The 26,726-nt window shown below is 36.4% G+C and overlaps 1 protein-coding gene across 1 annotated transcript in view; it reads left to right on the forward strand.

Moving 5' to 3' along the window:
* Positions 1–25,308, forward strand: part of LOC139719129 (plexin-B1-like) — a 52,340-nt gene extending 27,032 nt beyond the window's left edge. The window contains exons 19-28 of the mRNA XM_071630561.1: positions 1,637–1,730; positions 5,679–5,764; positions 7,324–7,350; positions 11,026–11,160; positions 11,955–12,136; positions 13,503–13,650; positions 14,653–14,709; positions 18,144–18,284; positions 19,875–19,949; positions 20,461–25,308. Of these exons, the coding sequence (XP_071486662.1) occupies positions 1,637–1,730; positions 5,679–5,764; positions 7,324–7,350; positions 11,026–11,160; positions 11,955–12,136; positions 13,503–13,650; positions 14,653–14,709; positions 18,144–18,284; positions 19,875–19,949; positions 20,461–20,559 (1,044 nt within the window). The 3' untranslated portion in view covers positions 20,560–25,308. The remainder of the gene's footprint in view (positions 1–1,636; positions 1,731–5,678; positions 5,765–7,323; positions 7,351–11,025; positions 11,161–11,954; positions 12,137–13,502; positions 13,651–14,652; positions 14,710–18,143; positions 18,285–19,874; positions 19,950–20,460) is intronic.
* Positions 25,309–26,726: the final 1,418 nt, after the last annotated feature.

Here is a 26,726-nt window from a genome sequence, read left to right on the forward strand (position 1 = left end):
ACAACCATCCTCTACAACCATCCTTACAGTCATCCCTACAACCACTTCCACAACCACCCCACAACCATACCCTTCTACCATCCCTACAACCACCCATACAACTACCTATACAACTACCACCTACAGCCATCCCCTACAAGCACCCTTACAGTTATCCCTACGAGCACCCCTACAACCATTGCTAAATCCATCCATACAACTTCCCATACAATCACAACCTACAACCATCCGCTACAAGCACCCTTAAAATCATCCCTACACGCACCCATACAACCACCCATGCAGCCATTCCCTGTAACCACCCCTACAACCATTCTTACAATAATCCCCTGCAACTACACTTACAACCTCCCTTACAACCATTCCCTGCAACCACCCCTACAGCCACCCCTACAACAGGGCTCGACACTAACGTGGCCCGGTGGCCCAGGGCCACCAAAAATGAAAGTCGGGCCACCAAATTTTAAAAAAGGGCAAATTTGGTGGCCCGCCTCGGGCCACCAACATCTTTTGAAAATTATGTCAACAAATTTGTAACTTTTTGCGCCGGAAATGCATAAATGCATGCAGTGAGTGTGTGACTCATTAAAAAAACAAAAAAAACAAAAACAGGACTTTTAATGTTTTTTATTGTTTTTTTTTTCGGGCCACACCAAAAATTTGAAAGTGATGATTTTGGTGGCCCCATCGGGCCACCAAAAAAAAAAGTTAGTGTGGAGCCCTGCCTACAACCACCCTTTAAAACCACCCCTTCAACCAGCCCCTACAACCACCCCCACCACCATTCTCTCAGGATTACAGGATTATCCAATAACCATAGCCACCACCCCTCCCCCCCATAGAAAAAGAATAGCATCCTATGTTAGCAGGCCCATGAATCTTAACAAGAACATCCCAAACCCATCACCAAATATTATCCTTCCACTGTCAACCTTCATGGATAAGTTTCCCATGAAAACCAACCTCCAAGAAGTATCTTGGTAGAGTTGCTTTCCCAAAGCCACTTTTCACCCATTAAGGATGTGCTAATTTTGCTACCACATAATTTTCCCGTAGACACTTGCCCGAGTATACTCGGGACTTGTTCAACGGTTAAAGAACAAACTTCCTACAATCATTATCCGGTGACCATTTTCTTCAAACTTTCCTCTCCGAATCATCCTTCCAGGGCCAACTTTTCAAAATCATGTCCGGGAACCAACCTCACCGAACCATCCAGCTTAAACCTCCCTCCTGAGACCATTATTCAAAGACCATCCTCCTAGAACTCTTTCCTCCTGTTACTGGTATCGGGAAGTTTTTCCAAGACCAGCCATTGGCTGGACCCACATGAGATGGACTGGTCCCAAATTAGTAATGAATACAACTTGCAAAGCATTTAAAGAGCCTGTAACTTTACGATCTCTAACACAACCCTTCTGCGATCTTACATGATTTGTAGTTATATAGATTTCCATATTCACTATGCCCTGTATTTGACACTTTAGGATATTGTGGCATCCAAGTGAACACCTCCATATGCACGCTCATCTAAACACGTCTCATCTTATGGAGTGCGCATAAATGCAAGGACACCCTCTAGTGTCTGGTAGTGTACACACAGCTCACCACGAGTCATTGCACTGATTTTTACTAGATAAACGATGGCGCCACTGTGACCCTGGTTACGAAACAGGAACAGCCCAATGCCGGGCCGATAGCGTACAATGGAGCAGCAGAGAATTTCTTCTGTGAGTATAATTGATATCACGTTCCGTACCTTATGCCAATAGTCCTGAAAGCTCATCTCAGTAATAGAAAAAAAAAAAGGAATTTGATGTGCAATGCTAGTATGGCCAGTTTAACATGCCCAGAGATCTAAAAACTACACAAACTGAGAATTTTTGTGTGAGTATTTTTTTTTTTCAGTTGTGTAGAATTATTTCAGTCAAAGGGATAAAATATTATTACATATTATAGGCAAAAATAATTGCATGCGTTTATTGCAAAATGTGCATAAATTTCTAAACTGCAAAATTGTCTATTTTTACAGTAATGAGCATGAAATGTAGACCTAATATGTTGACATGATTTAAAGCTAGTTCATAACCTACCAGCCATTGTGTGACAATCTGTAGATTTAAGCAATGGTAGGGCATCTGATTTAGGGAATCCCTCTATAGAAATAGTACAGAAAAATCCTTTGTGACTTTGCTGCATGTCAGTAAAGTGTGAGTCATTTGTGGGAAGTTAGAATGAATCGTGCTTTCTTTTCCCTTCTAGAAGCTAATGGCTGTGTTAGCTTCATACTGCCTGTGTAATACTGTTGGTCTTTATTACCATTCATTCATTCGCAAGAAAATTGTATTTCTTAGATTTAACAGTTGTTGGGGGAGAGGGACAAGTCATACTCTGTAATATTTCTTCTTCTTTTTACAACTTGAGCTCCTTTTTGATAGACAGCAAGTGACACTCAAGCACAAAACTCTACAATTCATGTGATTGACAGATTACCAGGTTTCTTTTGTTTCTATGTCTGATGACTAGTCATTCTTTGACATTTTTATTTGCTTGGAATGAATGAAATGATCATAATTGCATTGAATGTTCTGACATCACCTAGCCAAGTATTAGATGATGACAGTTAGCCCACCTTCTCACATCAACAGTTTAGGGGAGTGATACACTATTACAGAAATCACGTATTTAAATATTCTCAATTCTGCGTGAGAGTATAGAAGAAACCTTAATTCGTCTCTTCATTTCACTGAAAGATTTTGAATACTAACCCAAGGTATGGTGTGATCTGAAAACAGGTTGATTCTTGCGGAAGTTTGCTTTTGTTGATTTGTGTGCTGTGTAGGGATGTGATCAGTAAAGCACAGTATCATTGCTCATGGAGATTTGAGTCTAATTGCAATAAATTCTTTATTTCTATTTAATGATATGCATTGCTCTGTCTGATGTCTTCCTAAATCAGCATGTGTTCATGTTATTTTTATTTCTTTATTTTATTTTGTTTGCTGCAGCTCTGTTCCAAGAAAATAATCAAATAAAAGGTTCTGATTTTTTTTTTGCTAATAATTTGTGGTGCGTAGGCCTACTGATCCCAATCATATTTAGATACATGTAGTTATTGGTTTTAAAGTACAGGCAATATTCATGGTGTTTGTTCTAATTCATGACATTCATTACCATTTCTTTTTATCCATCATCACTGCATGTCTAACTTCAACACTCTGACTACATCAGGTGGTTGTAGCTTTTAGAAACCAGAGCACCAGTCTAGTTTAATTCAATCATACTTAGCTAATTTGTTGATGAGATTTTCACTTAATCTTAGTATTATGCCATTTATGCTGCATGATAGCACAGAGACTTTAAATCCCTTGATGGTTACACTGTAAAGAAAAATAGCACAAACAGTGAAATTGATATCACAATCTCTAGGAAAGCTGACTAAACCAAGCTTTAATAATCATCTGCCAAACTCCAACAGTTTTGTGAAGGTGTCAGACTGGGGTCTAGAGGAATAAAGTTTGTTTTTGTTTTAAATTGTTTCATTGATATGAATAAAATATTTGTCTTTCTATTGTCTGCAGTTTTATTATATATACAAGTTTCTAAATCTCTGGCATTCCATAAAGTCAAAATGATTCCAATGGGAAAAAGTCAACCTTTTTTTGTATGCCCTTTTCTCTGAAGTCTACATCACAGCAAATGGTACATGGTATTCCTTTTGAATATACATTTACATTGCTAATTGAATATGGTTATGTAGTACTACAACATTTATGATTACATCATTACATTCATTTCTAAGAAGAAATATTTTGTAGTGTACTTGTATACTCACTGTACTCATTTACTCCAAAACAGAGGAAAACTGATGTATTCTCTCTGTCACAGTTATTCACAATGGTACAATGTACATGTACAAAACGTAGTCATGATGCATATTGCATAACCGTACGTTGTGGTACTGTTCTTACTAGATTTATGAAAGGATTATTTTTTTCAACAACCATATATCGGTGCTATTTATTCTGAATTATATGTCTGTGTTGTTTAATGTGAACAGTGTTGTCCATAGTCACTGTAGTATGTTGGAGAGTAGTTATCATTAAAACTCACATCATGTACACAGTAGCAATAGTTTGTGTATCATTTACAATGATAATACTGTGGTGATTTTGTGCTATAGTGTTTCAATTGATGTAGTGTTGAAGAACAATGGAATGAGATAAAGGAAGAGAGTTTTTTAGCATGTCATATCTTGCTTATTTGCTCTCATTGGCGCTATGGTTACTGATGCTTGTTCAGGGTAGTGAGGTCAAACTTTGATTATGTTTCTCCCTTTTATATGCCATGTTATGTTTTTGTTATTATACCAAGACAGTGAATGTGATAAAACAAGAAAGAAGAGAACATTTGAGTTATCTGATGTTGTGGTTTTTATTCAGAATTTTCTGGAAAGTCATCAGTTCTTGAATTCAGAACAGCCTTCAGGAAAAAAGTGAAGGGATTTGAAATGGAACTCCACTTCACATTATCGCCAAATCAAATTGTTTAAGATTTATCAAAATCAGTTGAATAAAAAGAATGCTACAATGTACAAACACTATCCAACTTACACGTACTGTATACGGCATATACCGGTATTTAGTGAGTCTAAATTTTCACGAATCAGGACTTCCAACGATTTTGCGAGTGGGTAAATTTGCGATCGTGGAGTACTGTGCTGAATGGAGAAATGTATATGTGCGTCACATTTTTATTGGGATCAGAGTCATTATTTTTGCGTGTCTTTAATTTCATGAATAGTACCTAAATTGTAAAATTTGCAAAAGTAACAACTCTGCGAAAATTTAGTGCACACAGTACCTTTTTTTTTTGCAGAACAATAATGACTCACAGTCATATGCAGATTCACTGACTTGTGAAGTCATATCCTCACAACTCCTTTGTTACGAAATTACTGCTTCATTCAGATATTTGGCAACTGTGGCCCTCTTCCCCTCTGAAAGTTATCGCTGTCAATAGTCTTTCAATTCTAGGAGAGTTGGTGCAAAAGACATTATGTTTCCATTGTAAATTCAATCCAGAAAAGGTAGTAACCAATAGGAGACTTGTGAGGTACTAACATCATTGCCTCATTATAGTTTCAATATGTTAATAAACCCTATAATTCTGTTACTCAAAAATCATTTTTGAACGATTAGTTTCATATCTTTATCATTTCCAATCTGGTTTAAATTTTCACTACTATGTGTGTTTGCTTTCTCTTTATTTATTGAAGTCAACCATAGAGTTGAATTAAATTAAATTAAATGAAATGTTATTTTTTTAAATTTAAATTTAATGTAAATTTTGTGTTTAAAGTGCGCTTTTTGGGAACTATATTTTCTTTTTCCATCTCTCAAATTCATGCAGTGAATGACATAAATACTGATTATGAGTCAAGTTTTCATGTTCTAAAATTGAAGTATGAAACAAATCCAATCGAAAGCTAAAGTTTTGCTAGTTTATCGCACTTGACTTGTCATCTTTACGGGTTCCAGTTTTGCCTGGGTAAGTGAAAATATGAATATGCATGTGTATCAAGAAATATGAATATTCATGAGGCATTAAAAGTATATAAATGTGCATGTGTATTGACTTACATGAATATTCATGAGGTGTTCTATTTTGTGTAACAGCGTATAGTACTCAAGAGTCCCATCCACTGGCTAATAATCATGAGCCTGATGTGGAGCAGCAGGATGATGTGAAAACCTACCATCTGGTGAGTCATACCTCATTCACATTCATTCCCTATCAAATTAACATATTTACATCAAAGTTTTGTCCAATCAAATGAATCCTTATTGGCATGTACAGTGCGCTCCTGTTATAATGAGCATGGTTATAACAAAGCTTGAAGCAAAAAAAAAAATGGTCCAGGTCCCAAAAATATTTTTTATATATATATTTATATAATATGTTGTTTGGTACGTAAACTGGAATCATTATTTCTAACTTGTATGACGTGGAGTGCATGGATGATAATGACTGCATTAAGGCATTCACAATCTTGTTACATGTTGTGTTGTTATGTAAGTAGTTTTCTAAGTATAGTCTCCAAAGTTTTGCTTTCTTGGAATGTGGTTTTCATGATTATCTTGACTCCACCCTTACTCTGGTTGATAAAGATAGATGCACTTGTTAGCTATCTCGTTAGTTCACTTTGAGCTGGAGCTGTTATTTCTGCAAGCTGAAACTGGTGACTAGAAAGCAACTTCTTGAAACTCACCTTGATCCCTTGTTTAAGACAAGAAAGTACATCAGTGCCTTTAATAGTAACTTTAAAGAGTTACCTTGTCATCTTTTTGTCCTGAACAAGGTGTCTGAACAAGTAATAATGAGTTGCTTTCTCACATGTTTGTCCTGCACAAGCACCTAGTCAAACTTTAGCAACCCTCCTTCTTACCTTCTGGTCCTTAAAGCTAAGCGTCTTTTGAAATAAGTTTTTAACAAGTTGCCATCTCACGAGGAACACGCCATGATACTCAATGAAAATCTTTCGTTGAGTTTTTATTGTATGATTTTTATTAATGATTTTAAAAAAAGTTCATAACAAGAAAAAAGTATGTATGCCCATGATATTTTTTTGTTCTCATGGCTACTACTGAAACACTGATTAATTTGGTACTTATTTACTTCGGTGTAGGGCAATTTGTCAATTACTTGCAACACCTTGTTACTGCTTTTAAAGCCTTTTAGTATCTAATGCACTAGAGTAGAAACCAAACAACAAATCAAGAAGACCTGTGTAAGTTTAAAAAAGAATTATTTAATTTTGCTGTTCTGCCTTGGACGTCACTGCCTGCTGGCGATTGCTGATGCAGTAATCCTCCTCCAGCCTCTTCTGTTATCACACAAGTGCAAATACAGATGCAAAGATTACAAATGCAAAATTTAATTCTCCTGCAATACAACATGAAATATGTCTCAAATACAACATTGATATACAATAATGGAATAGAGCATTTAAGAGATTTTGTGTTTTTGGTAGTGCCCCTATCAGTGCATGCCAAGAGTCCTATATGTATTTGACTGGTTTCATTAAGCAGGGTGACTGAAAATGTTTTCACCCAAACTAATGCCAAAATACAAGACTCCTATGTTCTGTTCCAAAAGGATACAAGAAACCAACAGGTAATGGAAATGGTTCTGTTTGATGCATTGTGGTTTGATTAACATAAGCAAGCGAAGGGCTTTTGCGGTTAATGGTCACTCATAGTCCTCTTATGTGCATTGATTATTTCTGTGAGTACATCGTTTGAATTATATCTTATCCACCAGGTCCAAAATGACCGACGGTCACATGCTGTAAGTTGTTTTACAATACGGCATTGAACATGCAAAAGAAAGCAGCTAACATCAACAGCGTTAAAAAAAAATGCTGATGATGAATACAAAATTTATCATTCATTCATTTAAGTCCACCCGATAGTCATATTCCTTGCTGTTTCTCCTGCTTGGTTTGGGCATCTTGAAATGGATTGCGTATGATTCTAAACACTCACAAAGTTGGAATGTTGTGTCTTTGTTTCAAAATGACCAGCAGTCTACATCATGAAAATGTTTGTGTGTGGACAAAGTTCAGTATTTAGCCGACTTGAACGTTTGCGAATTTAAGCATGGTATGTAAAAGTTCAATATTTAGTGTGTGTTGTGGGTTTGCGTCCTGCAAATGTGAGTTTGAACCATTCATGCTCATCAGTTTTTCCATGTCAGTGCGGTTTGTGGGATTACAAATGCTTTTGATAATGCCAAAGAGATGTCGTCGCTGGTATGATGTTGATTGGTAGAGGTGAAGTCACATGACCTACTCTAGATTCATTTGAAATATTCTCAGTCACCACCATGAAAAAGGATCATCCCCATTTAGAGCACCCATTTGCAATATGGGAAAATCACTCCTGCAACAGAGCAGCCATTACTATCTTTGAAGTTAATGCTCCTTAAACAAGTGGGAGTAAAAGTCATTGTATAGAAGAATTTTCAAAATGAGTGAATGAATACATCTGAAAATAAAAATCACAATTTAAAGGGTAGATAAAATGTTCTGTAGAACCTCTGTAGGCAATGAAGTATGTTATGAGTCATTGCAGTATTTCATAGGTGAAAACAGAGTTGAATGGTAAACATGAGATTATGGCATAAGCCATCTCATAAAGCCGATTTTTTTTTTCTTGTACATCTTAAAAGGAGAGTGAAGATAACATGAATATATGCTAAGCATACTTTTTTAAAAGAAAGGTACTTTACCATAGATGCACATTCACAAAAAACAGACTTCATGCCCACTCATTCATACTTTTGCCTCACTTAAACAAAGTCAAAATATATCTCATATGGCAGGGCTCGACACTAACGGTGGCCCGGTGGCCCGGGGCCACCAAAAATGAAAGTCGGGCCACCAAATTTCAAAAAAGGGCAAATTTGGTGGCCCGCCTCGGGCCACCAAAATTTTTTGAAAAGTGTCATTTATTTATGTTAAGATGTTGCAACCCATGTGCCTGTCAATGAATATCTACAACGTTTGTATACTTAGTCTTTCCATTCAGCAGTTAAATTGTTTAAAGGATGGATGAAAAGGACTGAATTAGTGCCTGAGAGTGAGTGTTGCGAGTTTGATGAGGTTTATTTATGAGTAGATATGTCCAACTTCCAATTATTACTATGATGAAACTTAAATATTTGACTAATAAAAAAAAAACAGGAATTCTAATGTTTTTTATTGTTTTTGGGGGGCCACCAAAATTTTCTCTCGGGCCACCATAAATTTGAAAGTGATGATTTTGGTGGTCCCATCGGGCCACCAAATAAAAAAGTTAGTGTGGAGCCCTGCATATGGATTAGTTGCTGAGGTATGACCCATTTATGGCAATACTCATGCCAATTCCACCTTCACTGGTGGAAAAAAAAGTGATTGTGTGCATTCTCTTTTGAATTGCATTTCATTTATTCACTTTCATTTTTCAACAAAAAATATGAATGTACAAAACGTATCATGTCAATATAAAAAAAGTAAATATGTCAAAATATGATTTAATCAAAATATAATAACATGTAAGGCAAAGATGCAGGATGTTTATGTACATTGTAATAATGTTGAAACTGGATGGGAAGCTAGAATCAATACATGAACATGTTGCTTTATCTTTTTATGATGTATTGTGGTTGCCATCCTTCCTTGCCTTCTTTCCCTGGGCTGACTCATGTTTGCTCTGTCTCCTGTTCTATTTCATGGGAATGGTTCAGTGCTTCCGGTCACTTTAAAATTGAATTGCTGTTTAGTGTGCCATTAGTGTGCTCATCGTCTTCTTCAAAATCAGGTCTTAGCAATAGTCTATGAAAGGAAGCTGACATGGCTCATTTCATGGAGCAGTATATTGTAATAGCCTGAAACCTCAACCTAGTCAATATGTAGTTTTCCATATTTTCTGAAAGATCATCATTCTAAAATTGGGGATTATAGAATGAATAGGAAATTATGTTTTTTAGCAGTTCTTCTCGAACATTATTTTTGTAGAATCTTGTGATGAGGTATGTCTTGCATTCTCCTTTTCATTTATTAAGAAAGCTTTTACACACATCTCCCTTTCAATTCGAATAACTTTTGAAAAGACGATGCTTCTGCTTTGAAAGTTGGTGTTAGTCATGGGTAGAATGTGTTAATAGAGCATGCCAAATTACAGCCTAATCTTATAATTCACTGTTGTTGTTGCTTTACACCCTATTTTTTTTCCCCATTCCCAGGTCCCGTTCAATACACAGAGCACAGCTTAGGAGGATGAAGCATTTGAATAGACCTTAAAGGGGATGGCTAGTAACTGATCAGTGGGAATCAGTGGGAATTCTGGAAGATGATTGTTCCAATCCTTGTGGGATTCATTTAAGAGTACATTATATATCTATTGTTGTGTGAAAATCATTTGCTTCAGAATGGTCTCATATTCAAGTAATGTGCAGTTTAATGTTTCCAGGTTAGCGTGCCTGCTCAGTGACGGGGCATTAATCTGCACATTACTTGAATATGAGACCGTTTTGAAGCAAATAATTTTCACACAACAGTAGATATATAATGTACTCTTAAATGAATCCCACAAGGATTGGAACAATCATCCCTCAGCATTCCCACTGATTCCCTCTGATCGGTTACTAGCCATCCCCTTTAATAACGGCCTCTTTTCCCAGTATATACTTTTTGAGAGTTTGCACTTTCTTTCCATTATTTAGACCTGTCAGGAGAGTCCATTTGAATTGAGTTATACATCATTTTAAAGCTTAAAGTCTGCTCTTTCAGAATCTGCCCTAAAATTAAATTCCATGTCTGGCGACTTTTTGTCGGTTTTGTGGTGAAGGGTCAAATATGATTGAAGGTGCTCTATGATATATATGTTTCACCCAAGCATTTTGTATTTCTCAAACTTTTACACATTGGGAGAAAGAGTATATCATAACTGGTGATATGGATCTTCATCAAATGATTGGCTGAGGGCTGTCACATGACCAGTCTTTTACTTTCCCAAAGGACCTAACTGTATACTTTCCATGCTCAGCTGCATTGCCGGTGTATTACCTTGCATTGCAGTTGTTTGTGTGTGTGTGTGTGTGTGTTCATTGCAGTTGGTGCTTGCCTGTGAATCTTGGAAAAAAATCTTGCAAAGACTACTTCATAAAGCAAATAGTGTATGTAACAAGGTCAAGCATGAGTAAAATCATGTACCTTCCGTAACTTTTGAGCATTTCAAAACAAACTCTGCTTTGACTCATGTTTCTGACTGCTCCAAATTTATTATTTGGTGGATAATTCTTACTGATGCTCTTTGGGAGGCACTTTTTCTTTTGTACTGTGAAACCTGTTGAGGACAGTTTAATTTTGCTACAGCACGCATTTCCCATAGATGCTTGCCCAAGTATACTTGGGACGCATTCTCAACGGGTTAAGAATGAGAGAACAGACTTGATGATGTCACAATGATCTTCTGTTAACAGGTGCAGAGTGCTGACCAGGAGGAGGAGGCTCAGAGTGGGGCGTGTTCAGACCTGAAGAGAGTGCTCTGTTTCCAGGGCAACCAGGAGAGGCGCAAGATTCGGGAGATCTATCTACAGCGCCTTGTCTCTGTCAAGGTAGGAAGGTCGCTCTACGTGGAACTCAGACCACTGCGGGGTGGGGGGGGGGGGGGGTGGCGGCTGGTTGAAACGCAAAAAGGTTTCAACTTGCAACTAGGGAAGAGCATCCAAAATACTAGCACATCACTTATTGTTACCACTGCTGAGGAAGGTTATGTTTCTGTTCCTATTTGCTTGTTTGTCCGTGTGCAAAATAACTCAAAAAGTTGGAAACAGATTCAGATGAAACTTGCAGGAAAGGTTGATAATGACACAAAGAACAGATGATTAAAATTTGGTTGTGATCTGGGAACTTTTATGGATTTCATGAAGGATTTTGATAGTTTGGCACGTAGGATCAATGAACTAGGAAGTTCAAGCTGCGCATCTTTGACGTTTTCCTTCATGCGCTAAAGTGCATGCTCTAATTGCGAGGTGCGGCACACAACTGAGAGTTGATGATGTAACAAAAGGCTTCAATATTGGGAGTTTGGGTAATTTTTAGCATGCATGCATAGGGTGGTGATCACATCTCTATGGAAGAACAGGATCATTGGTGGAAATTGCATTTGGGGAGGTAGTAAATAAAATGAGCCCACAAAGTTAAGACTGTTAGTCTCAAGTTGACCAAACTGAAAGGGCATTAAATATTTGTCCTTCTAACTTTCATGTGATCATATAAAGAATCATAAGGGACATATACTAAATTTTGTCTTTTGTCTAACAGTGCTATACAATATACTACTTGCCTCCTAACTGCCAAGAATACTGCATTGTAAAAACAATTTTCTGGTTGTGTCTGCCCAATACAGAATTCCATCCAGGACTTTGTTGAGGAGGCAATAAAGGCCATGTTTACCATCAGGGAAGATGAGTATGTGAACACCATCAACAACGTCCCCTTTGCCCTTCGTTTCCTCTTCAAGTATTTTGACGAGGAGGCGAGTCGCTATGACAACAGTGCGGAGGTTGCGGGTACCTGGAAAAACAACAGGTTTGTGATCATTTAGCAAACAGAAACTCAATGTCCAATGTCTAGATTTTCATATTTGTCTCTCACGTCTTTTCATACATCATAGTCTCTTTCAGGGTCTGTGCTGAAATGAAATATGAACTGAATAACTGAAAAAGTATATCTTCTTGACATTATAAATGTGTTGTTCACTTACTGGAAAAGTGGAAATTTTCGCACATTTCGCACAACCAGACGCTAGCGCGAAAACAAAAGCATGTGGATATTTTTGCATACCATATGGTCCAGTAGTTAATGTCCTGATTCCGCGGAATTAAAACTACATGAAATCCATCTTAACTGGCCAAGCGCAAAAAATTACCCCCGCAAAAATATCCACTTTTACAGTATATCTAGCATGGTGGGCATTTTCAAGGTAATGGGACCCCCCAACGTTACATTTGGTGTTTCGGACATATCCACAGTGCTTTACATTCTAAATGAAATACAATGGCTTTAAGTGATTCCTGAATAATATTTTTTTCTTTAAATGAGTTACTTAATATATTTTTTTATTTCTGCAAATTGAAGATGAAAATTTCATGTGAACGTATGTTACAGGTGGACAGACATTGGTGTACTAATGTATGACGGTCAAATTAAGTATCTTCCATGGAAAATGATCCTTTCTTTACTAAATGAACTGATATGGATGATAAGAGATAACATCATCCAAAGAAATTAAATTACCTGTGCATTAAGGTACATTTCTAGAGTTTAGGCTGAACGTATGTAACATGGACGGACAAAAATGTAACGTCCACGTCTGTCCACATGTTACATACGTTCGTTTTTTCTACAAGTGTACTATAGAGCACAGTTAATTTAAATTTTGAAGGTGATATTGTATCTTCTTATCCACATCAGTTGTTTTAGTAAAGAAAAGCTCACTTACCATAGAAGGTATTTAATTTGACTGTCATGCATTAGTACACAAATGTCTGTCCACCTGTTACATACGTTCACTATTTTTATGTTTTTTTAAATAAATTTTTATAGATAGCCTGCTTGGAGCAAAATCTGGACAAAGTTATCTCTCCTAGGTGAGCTTTATACAGTGCTAAAGTGTTTGGTGGGTTATTCACATTGGAAACATAAGATTACTTAGTGCCTTTGAAATGGACCCCATTACTGTGAAAATGCCCATATCCATTCTCAAATGTAGCTGCATGGAAGAAAAGTAGCCCAGTAAAACTCAAGAATTTCCCATGTGTGATATAATGAAGATGTACATATGTCACTCACGTAGGGAGTAATCTCTTTAGAAATCTTATGCCTTTAGATGTTCGGTCATGAAATGATTTACTGGCAAATTTTGTTATTCATATCTCTGTTTCTTCCCTCCCAGCTTGCCACTGCGATTCTGGGCCACCATTCTATCCCACCCTTCGTTTATTTTCAACATGCGCCAGTCGCAGACCGCTGATGCTTGTGTCATTGTACTCAATCAGATGCTTGACAATGCCTGCAAGAGTGTGGTCCCAAAGTTGAAAGCGGTAAGTTCTAACTGGTCTGTCCTCCTTAACAACCCTCCTCCCCTCCAATCCACTTCTCCCGGCGTATCCTACACTCAACATTTCTTGAGCTATTCTCTGCTTATCTCACTTTCTATTGTGTGTCATAGCTTCTTCTTTTTTTTTTCTTCATTATTTGAATAATGTATTCAATATCTGGTAGATCATGGATGTAATATTGTCAGTAGTTTTGTAGAAAAGTGCCACATTTCCCAGAAAGCACCAAGGGGACAAACTTATTTCTCTGCACTGTTGGGGTGTGGGCCGGGTAGACTGTAGCCACACTAGATACACAGGAGTTCGTTAGTGCAGGTGTTCATTAGCCATGCCTTGTTTTCAGTAGAATGTTCATGTCATTTTTCATTTATTTCCACTTTCATAATTGGTTTAAAAAATTTGCTTTGAAAAACAAACAAACAAACAAAAATGCATGGTGTCAAATATGATAGTGGCGGAATCATGAGAAGCACAAATTAGGCTTATTATTCCTATTGCATAAACATCTGAAGTTAAGTTAGCTGTCACTTGAAAGTTGCAGCAGTGCAGGTGTTTAGAGCATCACTCTCTTCCCATTGAAAGACAATATCCATGCATTCTGAAAGACATTATCCATGCATTCTGAAAGACATTTAACAAGGATGCTTTCCAAAGACCAAAGGATACGCTATAAAACAAGTTTCAGGATTTGTCAAATGAGCAGCTGCCAGTCTGAGTCTCACATCACCAGTTTACAAAAGGCATTGTTCCCCCAAATATATGTATCTGTGGTGTGATACTTGAACATCCTGCTAGTAAGTAGATGATGTGCCGCAGAGATAACATAAAGTCAGGGAATGATTCAGTTTACAATTTTTTCCCAACAATTCCCAGGAATGTTGAGAAAAATTTCAAAGGTATGGTACTCACCTAGTAAAGCACAAATCCCCTGTTTATATCTACGTTATATCCTTGAAATACCTCCTTAAATCTTTTTCTCCATTATAGCAAAGTCAAGATGGGGAGAATATAGAGATTTATGATTACTATCACGTAGTGGTGAAGGTATAGTATTGAATACTTTTTTGAATATTTCAAGAAAAGCACAGTGTGAAGCAATCACTTTTTGTTTTAATGGCAGCCACATGAATTTATTTTGCTGTCAGTAGGGAATTACAATGCACAGAAGTCTTGTTTAGAGTTGCGGAAAATATGAAAGCCGTGATCTTACATGATAAACTGGTTACCAGTAACTGCCTCTTCATGATGTTTCTTGCTGTTTTGTCCTGTCTGTATCTTTGATTCTCTGATCGTTTGTGTGTCTGTCTGTCTGTGTCTGTGTGTTTATGTATCTGTGTGTTCTTCTGTGTGCTTTCATTACTTTACTTTTTTTCTTTTGTACTTTCAGTTGATTGAGGGGCCCACATCTCTACAAGCTTGTCTTTAATGTGGGCCTCTCCTTTTCAATCACACAATGATTTTGAACAAGTACAGTGGACTCCTGTTATATCGAAGTCCTCGATTCTAGCAGTTTTCTTTCGTTAAATCAAAATTTTGTTATAACTGAACAAATAAACAATAAAAAGCACAGAGTGGATAACATTGTTGCCCAAATTTGTGGCCCGAATTTTTACTTCGTTGTAACCGGAATTTCGTTATAACCATGGCCATTATAAATGGAATACACTGTACAGTGCACTCCTGTTGTAACAACCATGGTTGTAACAAAATTCTTCTTACAATGAAGTAAGAATTCATTTCCAAAAATTATCGTATTGTGTATATCTTTATGTACTTTACTGTTCGGCTGTGACAAAATTTTGACGTATACAAAGAAAACTGATGGTCCCTAGGACTTTGTTATAACAAGAGTCACCTGTAGTTTCATATAGGTTATGCACTAGCTGATTCTCTGCTCCACGTTCAAATGTATGTTTATACATTTTGTATTACATGGATTTGTTGTAAGTGTTTTATCTGAAGTAGAAATGAATTAAATTTGGATAAAATACATTCATGCTTGACATCCTAGAGTTGGGTCTTTATTACAGTAACAGGCCTTCATTTGCTTTTGATGACAAACCAAATAATCCTAATTCTGAAACGTATTGTCCAGAAAGATTCAGGTATATAGAACAATAATATAGCTTGTCATTCTTCCATCAGATGAGGCAGAAATCAAAATAGTACTATACCTGTCATTATCTTATTGCCTTTATTCAGGATTATGTCTTGGGAAAGCATAGAAAAATATAACACCATTTGCTTTCCTGTGCAAACCTGAAAAATAAGATATGATACATACAATGAAATGAAATGGTAATGACTGACAAAACAAACAAACAGATGAAAGAATTGTCTTTCAGGTGGTAATTTTTATGATAGTTGCACATATGCCTTTCTGTTGATAGTCACACATATCTCTTTCTAATTAAAGTCACATATTTCTATCTAATGAAAGCCATGCAACATTTCTTTCAAATGGTAGTAATACATATATTTTTGTAATGAGAGTCACACATTTTTCTCTGATAATAGTTCACACTTATTTCTTTCTAATGATAGTCACATATACTTCATTTTACTTATAGTCACACCATATTTCTTTACCTTGTCCCATCAGCTCATAATGATGTCAGTGATTATGATGTTCTTTGTTTCACATGTATCATCAGGTCTCTTTAATAGTCTTTCAAAAACTTTATGTTACTCCTTCAGGTTTATATCAGTATATTTCAGTAGAATATGAAAAAGAGGATCATTCAGTTTATTTCTTGTAAGATATTGCCTGTAATGTGTACAAATCAGCACTTATCAAGTATTTTTGTATTTACATTTTCTATTTGTTTATATTTACTTTATTTTGGATACAGATTGTGCACATATTGAAAATGATATTTCACTTGAACTGTACACAAACACCTTTACTGTATGGAATTCACTGTTGCATCTATTGCAAAATCAATCTTATTATTATGTGAAATTATTTTTCTTTCATTTATGTGCACCTACTGTACTCACAGCTGAGCCGCACAGCATATTTTGGACACCAAAAAGATATCTTAGATTCTTATTACCTCACAACAGGCATTGTCTGATTTGAAAAAAACCCACTATCACTTCTGTTAAAATGATAACATTGATAAATATGTTAAAATGACTTCTCTCCATGACTAGACTATATTACACATGGTCTACAGTAAACTGTATTTTGTTTGATCATGGCTGGTACACCAAATGTGAAGCAATGTGAGACTTACTACAAATTAGAATGTCATGCGTGTGTGTGTGTGTACGTGTGCGTGCGTTTGTTCACATATGCATGTGAGTTTGTGTGTTATGGTCCAGTTCTTCCTGTTTATTTCTATTATTTTTATCTATTCATTTTACTCTTATTTGAGAGTCCAGGTTAGTATGAAATTTTTCTGCGTTCTTTTTTTAATTACTTATTGATGTAACCCTTGTGCAATTCACAACTGCAATGCAAATGTGTGGTGAAGACCAGTATTCACTTGATTTGGTTTCTAGCCTCACAGAAGCATTAGATAAAAAAGCAGAGGTAGATATTATTCTAGTCCATGAGAATCTGTGATATCAACTTTTTCCAGTTTGTCTCGATGAAAATGAAATACAAAACCTGCAGACCTGCTGATCAAATCTCTTTTTTTTTGTTTCTATTATATCTTATTCTTCTGTCTGCTCATTTATCTATCGTGTCATTCATCCATCCTTCCATCCATCTCTCAATTCATCTATTCATCCATTCATCTCTACTCATGTACTTATCCATTCATCCATACATACATACGTAATTTCTTTACTCATCTACCTATCCAATCCACCCATCCATCCATCAATATATTCATCCATCCACCCATTCATCTATTCATCCATCTATCTATCAATCAATCCATATATCCATCTATCCATCGAACCATTCATCCATCGAACCATCCATCCACCTGTCTATCTATCCATCCTTCTGTCCATCCATCCATCCATCGAACTATCCATCTATCCATTCATCCATCTCTCAATCTATCTATCCATCCATCCATTGAACCATCCATATATCCATCCATCCGTCTATCCATCCATCAAACCATCCTTCTATCCATCCATCTATCCATTCATCCATCTCTCAATCTATCTATCCATCCATCCATTGAAACATCCATATATCCATCCATCCGTCTATCCATCCGTCAAACCATCCTTCTATCCATCCATCTATCCATTCCTCCCTCCCTTCATCCATCCATCCGTCCATCCATTTATCCATGTATCCATTCATCCATTCATCCATTTATCTATCTATCCATGTATCCATCCATCCATCTTTCAATCTATCTATCCATCCATCCATCCATCCCTCCATCTATCCATCCATCCATCCATTCATCCATCCATCCATCTATGTATCCCTCTATCCATCCATCCATCCATGATACCATCCTTTCTCTCCCTTTGTGTTCATCACCTGTCATGTGACGCTGCAGAACTCCTCCCCCAGCCGGCTGCTGTTTAACAAGGAGCTGCCTCGTTACATTGAGTTAATCAAGACCTACTACCACAACATTGCCCAGACACCAGCCCTGCAAGAGGATGAGCTGAAAATGGAGTGTGCGCGCATTGATGCCGTAAGTCACGACCCATTACCTCTTCCCCAATTAGAATCACTCACGTGCAGATGGTTGGATGAAATTAATTCAGAAGAATGTGTGATGAAGGGATATTTAGCAGTACTACAATGTAGTTCAAGGGTTAATTTCTGTCCAATAAATTGTTTCTGTAATCATTAAAACTCAGCATTGCCTGATGGCTCGGTCTCTTTGTGGCATGACGTAGATTACCTTTTCCTTGGTGTGGGTCACTGGAGTTCGCTTTTGAGTAGATCGCTATAGCGTTGAGAACATTTTTCAGTCTGGACACATATCTTTCGTTACAAATATTTCCATTTCAGAATGAATGAAGAAATTCTACTTTTTCATTTTTTTTTCATAATCAAACAGCATGAATGTGAAGTTTTCACTAACTACATAGTTAGGAAAACAATTTTCTGATACGCCTTACTCGTGCAACCAACTGTTACACAGAGGCAATTACATGGCTATTATGGTGCTAGATGTGCCATATGTGTGTGTGCTCAGATGATAGATGTACCTTAATAATGCCATGCACACAGTATGGAGCGAGTTGAAACAAACTGCAATTCTTTTCCTCAACAATAAACTTCGTAGAGGTTAGAATTTCTGTCTCTTATTTCAGTGGGGTTGAGACATTCACTTTTAACAAGTTGCCGTTATGTCACCTTAAAGGTCCTGTTTACCTTTGAGAAGAGTGATTTAAAAGATTTTCAAGATATGACATTCAATGTATATGTGTGGGCTTGTTGTACCACAAAACATCCTATCGTATAAAATTTTTGTGATAAAGCCTGAAATATAAGGAGATATCTGTATTTTTCTCAATAAATCGTAACTGTAGACGGTTTAGTCGGGAAACATTTTTATTATAACTATTGTTCACATTTTGTATATTTATCAATACTTAACATTGATTTTTCCACTTCAAATTGTTACAGTGGTTGTTTCTATCCCTAACTCACATTTTAGAACTATTTTAAAGCACTAATGCTGGGTTTTAGTTTCATCTGCAAATGGTAAATTATGCCTTTAAAAAACTGAGAATGTCTTGCAATATTTAACCTAAACTTCAAAATCTGTCCAACTTCTTTTGTGTGTTTGTGATGCAGGGTCACATGTTTTCATGTTGCAAAGATTCAAAGATTTCATGTAGCAGTTATGACGGTGTCATATATGATTCATTAGAAGTCTCTTTGTGTTACTTTGCCTCAATGTGTGGGTGATACTGTAAAAGTGGACGTATTTTGCATTGTGAATTTTTTTTTTTGTGCATTTGATGTAACATTAAAAAAATAAAAACATGCAAATGTTTTTGCTTGTAATATGTTGTAACACATTATCTCTTTGATTCCATGGAATTAAAAGCACATAAAATTCTTTCAAATCAGATTGGTGTATTGCAAAATAATTACTCACACGATAATGTCCACTTTGACAGTAGTTGTAAGTAATGTGAGAAATGCTTGAGGGCAGAGGTAGGCCCAACCTTGTGAGGTTTCATTCAGAGATGGTACTGAGTACTGATTTATTTCCCGCCCTGTGCATGTACTATAAAGATTTCTCATCAATGTCCTCATTCCACAGGAGTTTGAGGGTCTCTTCAGCCGACTTGGCACGCTCAAACAGCTTTATGAGTTAGTGCGCACTCATGAGTCCGCGGTAAGTCACCCATCTCTGATGCAGCATGGCTTTGAAACCATCATAAGACTCAAACTTTGCCTCTATTCTGCCTTTAATTGCTTCAAGTTAGATGTTTAAAGGAATCAGAGGTCTTTGATGTTAACCTGTTGAGGACGAGTTCTGAATATCCTTGGGAAAGTGTCTATGGGAAATACATGTTGTAGCAAAATCAGCCCGTCCTCAATGGGTTAACATACAATCCACTGTGACCAAAACATGTGCTTGGAGTGGCAAAAGTCTGATGGTACATTAAAAAACATACCTTCATGCACTCAAGTCCTTGGTCTGTAAATTCTTTCTGCCCAGACTAATAGTGCTGAACATTTCCCATGATGCATCACATATTTTGGTGAGTCCATGGCTTACTGCAGGGCACCACAGAATGTGTTGATCTCACCAAATATTTATGTGCAAATATCACAACCTTCTCAGCACTGAGCCGTGACGCTAACACATGATGATGATTTCTCTCCTGATTCCCAACCTGCAGCTCATCAAGGCACTGGAAGAAGACGAGTTATGTCAGGCCGCCAACTTTGCCTCCAGCCTGCAGAGAGTTGGGAACACACTGGACAAGGCTATGGACTAGACCAGGAACAACCCACCTCCCTGGACCTCATCATGGTCGTGCTTCATTGACACTAGTCCCAGACAAGCCAAGAGCTACACATGTTTGTGGAAGCCGGGATGTGAGAGTTCAGAGTTTAATCTGAGGTCAAGATGTTTTTTCCTTGACCAAAAACTCACTTTTCAGACTTTTTGCAGTTTATATGCATTGAAATGTTCACGTTTTAATGCACTTCAGACTTATATTTTTTTTCTGAAGTTTCAGATTTTTCTGACTTTCTTGAGTAATTTCTGTCACACCCCTGGACAGCATGCTTTTCTCAAAAGCAATGCTCATGAAATGAGAATCTATTTCTTAAGACACAGTATAAACAGTACATATTTTGATATGAACAGGGACCAAGATTTACGAGAAAGAAATGAAAAATGATTGTGATTCATTATTGTGTATCTGATGTTCATGAAGGCTTTCATGTGTCAGATTAAATCATGCCTAGTTTGTGCTATCTGAAGATCTCCGAAGAAGAGTGCAAAATATTGTACAAATGGGCGTTTGTGTATTCAGAGCTGCATGAGTGGATGACGCGCATAATATAGCATGGGACTGTGTAAATAAGCAAAAGAGACTTTCGCTGGTAGCAACCAACTGTCCAGTTTGCACCACTGACCAACACTTTTACACCAAGTCCATGGAGATTGGCAATGCCAAATATTCCAGCTGGAGTAAATACTCTAAAGCTTGTAAAATCCACCTATGTGCCCTTCATACTAGGTGTATAAAGCAATTCCTTCAAAGGTAAGACAGAATCATGTACTTAAAAAAAAAATAATTAATTTGTGAGACTTTAAAGGGATATCAGTATTTCTCTGAAGGTTTCAATACTGTGCCCAGTGAAATGTTGTCTATGTACAATATGATGTTTTTCTCTGAGTTATGCATGCAATAACTAGTAGTTCTTCCATTATCATCTATGTTTTTAATGGTTGCTTTCAAAAACTGTAAACAGAATTCTCCTTATGCATGTTTTATACTTCAGTCAAATTTATGCATTTTTTACTAAGAATCATTTTCCCTGTGGAAATGGCTCAACCATGTATCGCTGGAAATTTAGAATGTAACATATTTTAATATGCACTATTCATGATCAAAGGCTGTATGCTTTGATGTGATTTTTCTGCTGTGGCTCATTTGTAGTTATATAGAGGGTTTTTGTTTTTGTTTTGTTTTCTTGTGTTTTGTTATCCGGACCTTTACAAGCTACTTGTTTGTGTACATGCTCAGAGACTCCAACTCTCCCGTTTTCGACGGGAGATCTCCCACCGAAAACCCATTTTGGCAAAATCTCCCGTTCTCCCGCTTGAGATTTAATTTCTCCCGCCCTGGCTCTTTGTCTCCCGTTGGAAAGGATTTCTTACTTATTTCTATCGTATGTTGAAAAAATAAGCCTTAGATAGCACCAGAGAGCATCTAGAACCATGGGAATTTCGCACTTCGCACACATCAAGTTGGAGTCTCCCGTTTGCGAAGGGTTTCAGGCGGGAGAATCTCCAGATCAGAAGGTGCTTGGGGTTGGAGTCTCTGCATGCTTATCAATACCTGATGTCCCGCACACATTATATTCCTTGTTATATTCCATTATACATTGACCAAACATAGTATTTTTATTCCACTTTGTTTATACTGTTTGTGAGGGAGGGGAAAAAGTACATGAAATTGATCAATGATGTTTGATTTGTTGATGTAAAATAGACTGTAATCCTGTATTTGTGAAAATGTGTAAATTAATGCTCAAAAACTTTGTTAAGTGATATATTTTATATGAAACAGAAAACAAGGGTATTTTCCAGATGTTCAAATTGTCCTTATGCTAGGGTGATAGCACTGTCATAATCTACTCAACTGTAAATCATAAAAGGTCATTACAGTTTTATCTTGATTATACCTATTAACCGAAAGTATATGCTAATTGTACTCGAGTTATATATTAAAACTCCCAGTACTTAAGTGTTACTGTGTGTTACAGAGTAATTGTGTGGTTTAATTTTTTTTTCGGTAGTACATTGGACCATTTTGCTGGATGTCATTTTAAGTTAGAAGTCATTTTAAGTCGTGCATGACCTATGAATGGTGGAAGATTGTTGAACATATGTACTGTATGCATTCTTTTGTTTCATATTGGCTTAAAAGGTAACTCAGAACCACAGATGGTAAAGCCATCACATTATAAATGTTATAGAGTTCCTGCCTTGTATTCTTAAATATTTGTTACATTGTTATGGTACATGTCTTACATAATTGGTTTTACTGGTTTTGTATTTCATAACATGCATACATAAGTAAAAAGTACTATATGCTGGTGATAACTTCATACTTTGAATACAGAGAAACATGTGCACATTTCCATCCTTGTAAAATTTGCTTGACAAACTCACTGAAATATGTGTAATAAATATGGATAAAATATGAAGTATGTAATTATGAAAGTATTGATTGTACTAAAAACTTTTGTAATCATCTCAAACCATCCAAGCAGAAGTCATGTAAAGATTCCACTTTATTGACTCCATTTCTGTTTATGGTCACATTGAATGACCTGCTGAAATATTCTTGGCACAGTTATATCTAAATGATTTCAGTTAAATAGAATTAGAATCTGATAGCTAAAATAGCCTATCAAGCCTTTAACATACCTACAAAGAAGCTCTGAAGCTTAATTTTGGCATTGCAGTAATGTAGCTGAACAAGAAAATATAAAAGAGCACACTCCAATTTTTTTTGACCTGGCATTTTGGAGATTGACAATGCCAGGACCTTGATTTCTTTCCACTTTGTCTTTTAAATTGTGACTTTGTCCTTAAAAAGCAAAATGAATAAATCAATGATGATAGTGGTGATAACTCCAGTATGGATTATTATAGTTGAAGATGTAGTACTAGGGGTAGCAGTGATGACAATAGCAATAATAACTTACAGTGTGACATTCATGCAGAATATATTTTAATCCAAGGTGGTGTGACTTGATAGTCAGTTATGAAGTACTGTACGAGCTGAAATTTTCGCGGTGGTTTTATTTTCGCGAATTTCGCGAATCGCCTTTGAACTGCGAAAATAACCACACGAGAAAATAACAACGCGCGAATTACTAAGTTCAGTTAGACCTCGCCACCGCGAAATTAACAACACGTGAAAATGTCCTCCAAGTAGCAATTCGCGGAAATGTCTGTACGCGAAAATTTCAGCTCGTACAGTAAGTAAAGAAGACATTACTAAGTATATGAAATGTTGAATGTTAATATCAATCCAGTTTCCATGGGTGCAAAATTATGCAGTTTACCAACATTGCATACATATTGTATGGTAGGATAGTTGCAGTAGACTAGGCCTTTGATTAAGGGGTATAATCACATGAGTTAAAGGTTGGGACCAACTTTGAATTTTTTTCCTCAAATGAGAATTAAGTTTACCGCCCTGCTAAACTACTCCCAAGGAATCATAACAATCTTCACCTCAAATATTATCAGTGAGATAGGTCTGATTACTGCAGCTGTCCCAGTGTTCTCTCCATTAATCAATACTCATTAGTCATATAGGAATACAGGCCATGATTTATGCTATATGCACCATTAGAGTGGCTGAATCATGAACTGCAGAAATCATGGAAATTGTTCAAGATGTGTGTTATTTTTGTATAAATTTTGAAAGTTTTGAGTAAGTTTATATGTCTGTTTTATCTTAAACTGTCTTGAATTATTGGCGGTGTGATTTATGGAGTTGGCATTTTCTTCTAGCATGCAGTGAAAACTTTCCATATGTGTTTGTGTGAATATTGAGTGTGATATACATGTGTATATCATGAGAGATTACGTATATCATGAGAGATTATAATCATGACCTGTAATTATTACATTTTGTACATTCTTTTTCTGTAGGTTATAGTTGTGGCTGGTATTTCCCAATGAAATTTACTACTCTGATCATCTATTCATGATAAAATCTTGGGTAAAGCTGACATGATAGTTGCAGTTAATTTGTAATGATTTGTCTCAATAATTTGGAAGAGGTGACATTCAAATTTTGTTGTTATTTTGGTTTGAAGGCACTAGGTTTTAGTAAAGTTTGTGGATTGGACCTTGCCGTGTTTTAGTAACTGTTGGAATCATAATTAGCCGTCTCACCAATATGAAGAGAAAAGGCCTCCGACGGGACTTTTATCATCAATGATATCGCATAACTCCCGACTTGTGGTGAGTTCTACAAATTTCTTGGTAGAAAAATTCATCCTTGTTATCAAGCCAAACAAGGTATTTTTGATGATGTTTACGTGATTTGTTAGCCAGAAAAAAAAACACGTATTTTTAAATCATCATGATCTTGTGTGCTGATCACAAAAACTTTCGTGTAAATTGTTTTTCCTCTACATCACATATATCATGACTTGAATCCGCAGAAACAACTTGCCTGAGGTCTTACTGCAGTTTTTACAGAAGTTATTGTTAGATTATCTCCCTAACCGTCATTTGTCTACTTATAACTCGTACTATCAAATTATGTGTACTTATTGGTCCATGATGCAGTACGTGGCAGTGGTAGCTGATTGATTTGTTATTAGCGATGATTGTACTGGAGAAATACATGTTAATTGTTTACTATTTTTTATTATTTCTCTGGATAAGATTTCACGTATGCAGCTGCTTGCCGTCATTGTGATGAAGATCGTTCTTCCAGTTTATAAGCAATCCGAAATAACCTTTCACCCTCCGAGGTATTATAATATGTAATTCCATCTCTAGGGAAATGCATGCATTGTGATCAAGGGGAGATAGTGCACAAGCACACGAGGGTAAATAGAAACTTGGTCAATCTTTGTACACTGATAAACTTGGTTGAAATGTCCGTACACTGTGCATTTGGTATGCCTTAAATTGTCGAGAATCTTTTCTCTCACATTCCGTATGATTTTATCACTGTGTCTGCCAAAGAAAAGTAAGGTTTTTTCATCTAATTTGTTTCACTTGTAGTTCACAGACACCATTTGTGTTCTTATGTTATTGGGGAGAGGATTCGAGTAGTACTAGTGAGCATTTGTACACGCTCAGTAAAATTACTTTGCACATGAGGATAGATTTGGCAAAAGCTAGAATCGTTTGCTGATAGCTTTCAGTACTATGCTCAGTCTGCGAGTTGTCACGTACTAAATGTGATTTTTTTTTTCTAGTGGAAATTACCGACGTACTTACTATGAAAGATGTGACTTACGTTTTTATTTTAAACAGTACTGTATTTTGTTTATGAAAATTGATTCTTATATATCAAGCGCTACCTAAACCAGCGATAATCGTTGAAATTATGACGTCAAAGAGGTGGTATGCAAACCAGTGACTATGACTTCACTGCTGTCACAGATTTTTTTGTGATTTACAATACGCCAATCGCATGATCGACTCCCACAGCTTTCCTCTTGGTGGGATGATGTCAAGGTATACCACGTTTACACGAACATGTTGAGATTTCACGTATTGGCTCCACGAAGAAATGAAGAAACAAACTGGTAATGCATTTTTGGCCAATAAAGAATGAGTTTATTCGACTCGAATTTTCGGCGTCCTACGCCTTCTTCAGGAGTCTTGACAACGACGGTATCAAAAAAAAAATTGTTTTGCATTGTTTTGATACCGTCATTGTCAAGACTCCTGAAGAAGGCGTAGGACGCCGAAAATTTGAGTCGAATAAACTCATTCTTTATTGGCCAAAAATGCATTACCAGTTTGTTTCTACGTTTACACGAATATATATATATATATATATATATATATATATATATATATATATATATCATATTACATGTTTGTATATTGTCTGTCGGAAGTTTTTTTTTTCCATTCTTCCAAATAAAGAATTAATTGTATACTTATGCAGCAGAGTAAAGATCTTGAATAAATACATTGAAAGTACACACAACCTACAGGCGTGCCTTCTGTGCAATTGTTCCGGGACTTATGTAATCATGGATGATGATTTGGTACGTGTGGAAGTTTCCTTGATATTTTGATGGATCACTCTTTCATGAAAACGTATGGAATGTTATTTTTTTTTAATAAAAAAGATGAATTTCCATAACTTCCCCTAGCATGACAATAATAATCATTATTATGATAACTATGGTGATAATGAGAAAGATGATGATAATA

This window comes from Diadema antillarum, unplaced genomic scaffold, assembly GCF_040938485.1.
Source record: "Diadema antillarum isolate AM-2024a unplaced genomic scaffold, OU_Dant_1.0 scf00000104, whole genome shotgun sequence".
NCBI lineage: Eukaryota > Metazoa > Echinodermata > Echinoidea > Diadematoida > Diadematidae > Diadema > Diadema antillarum.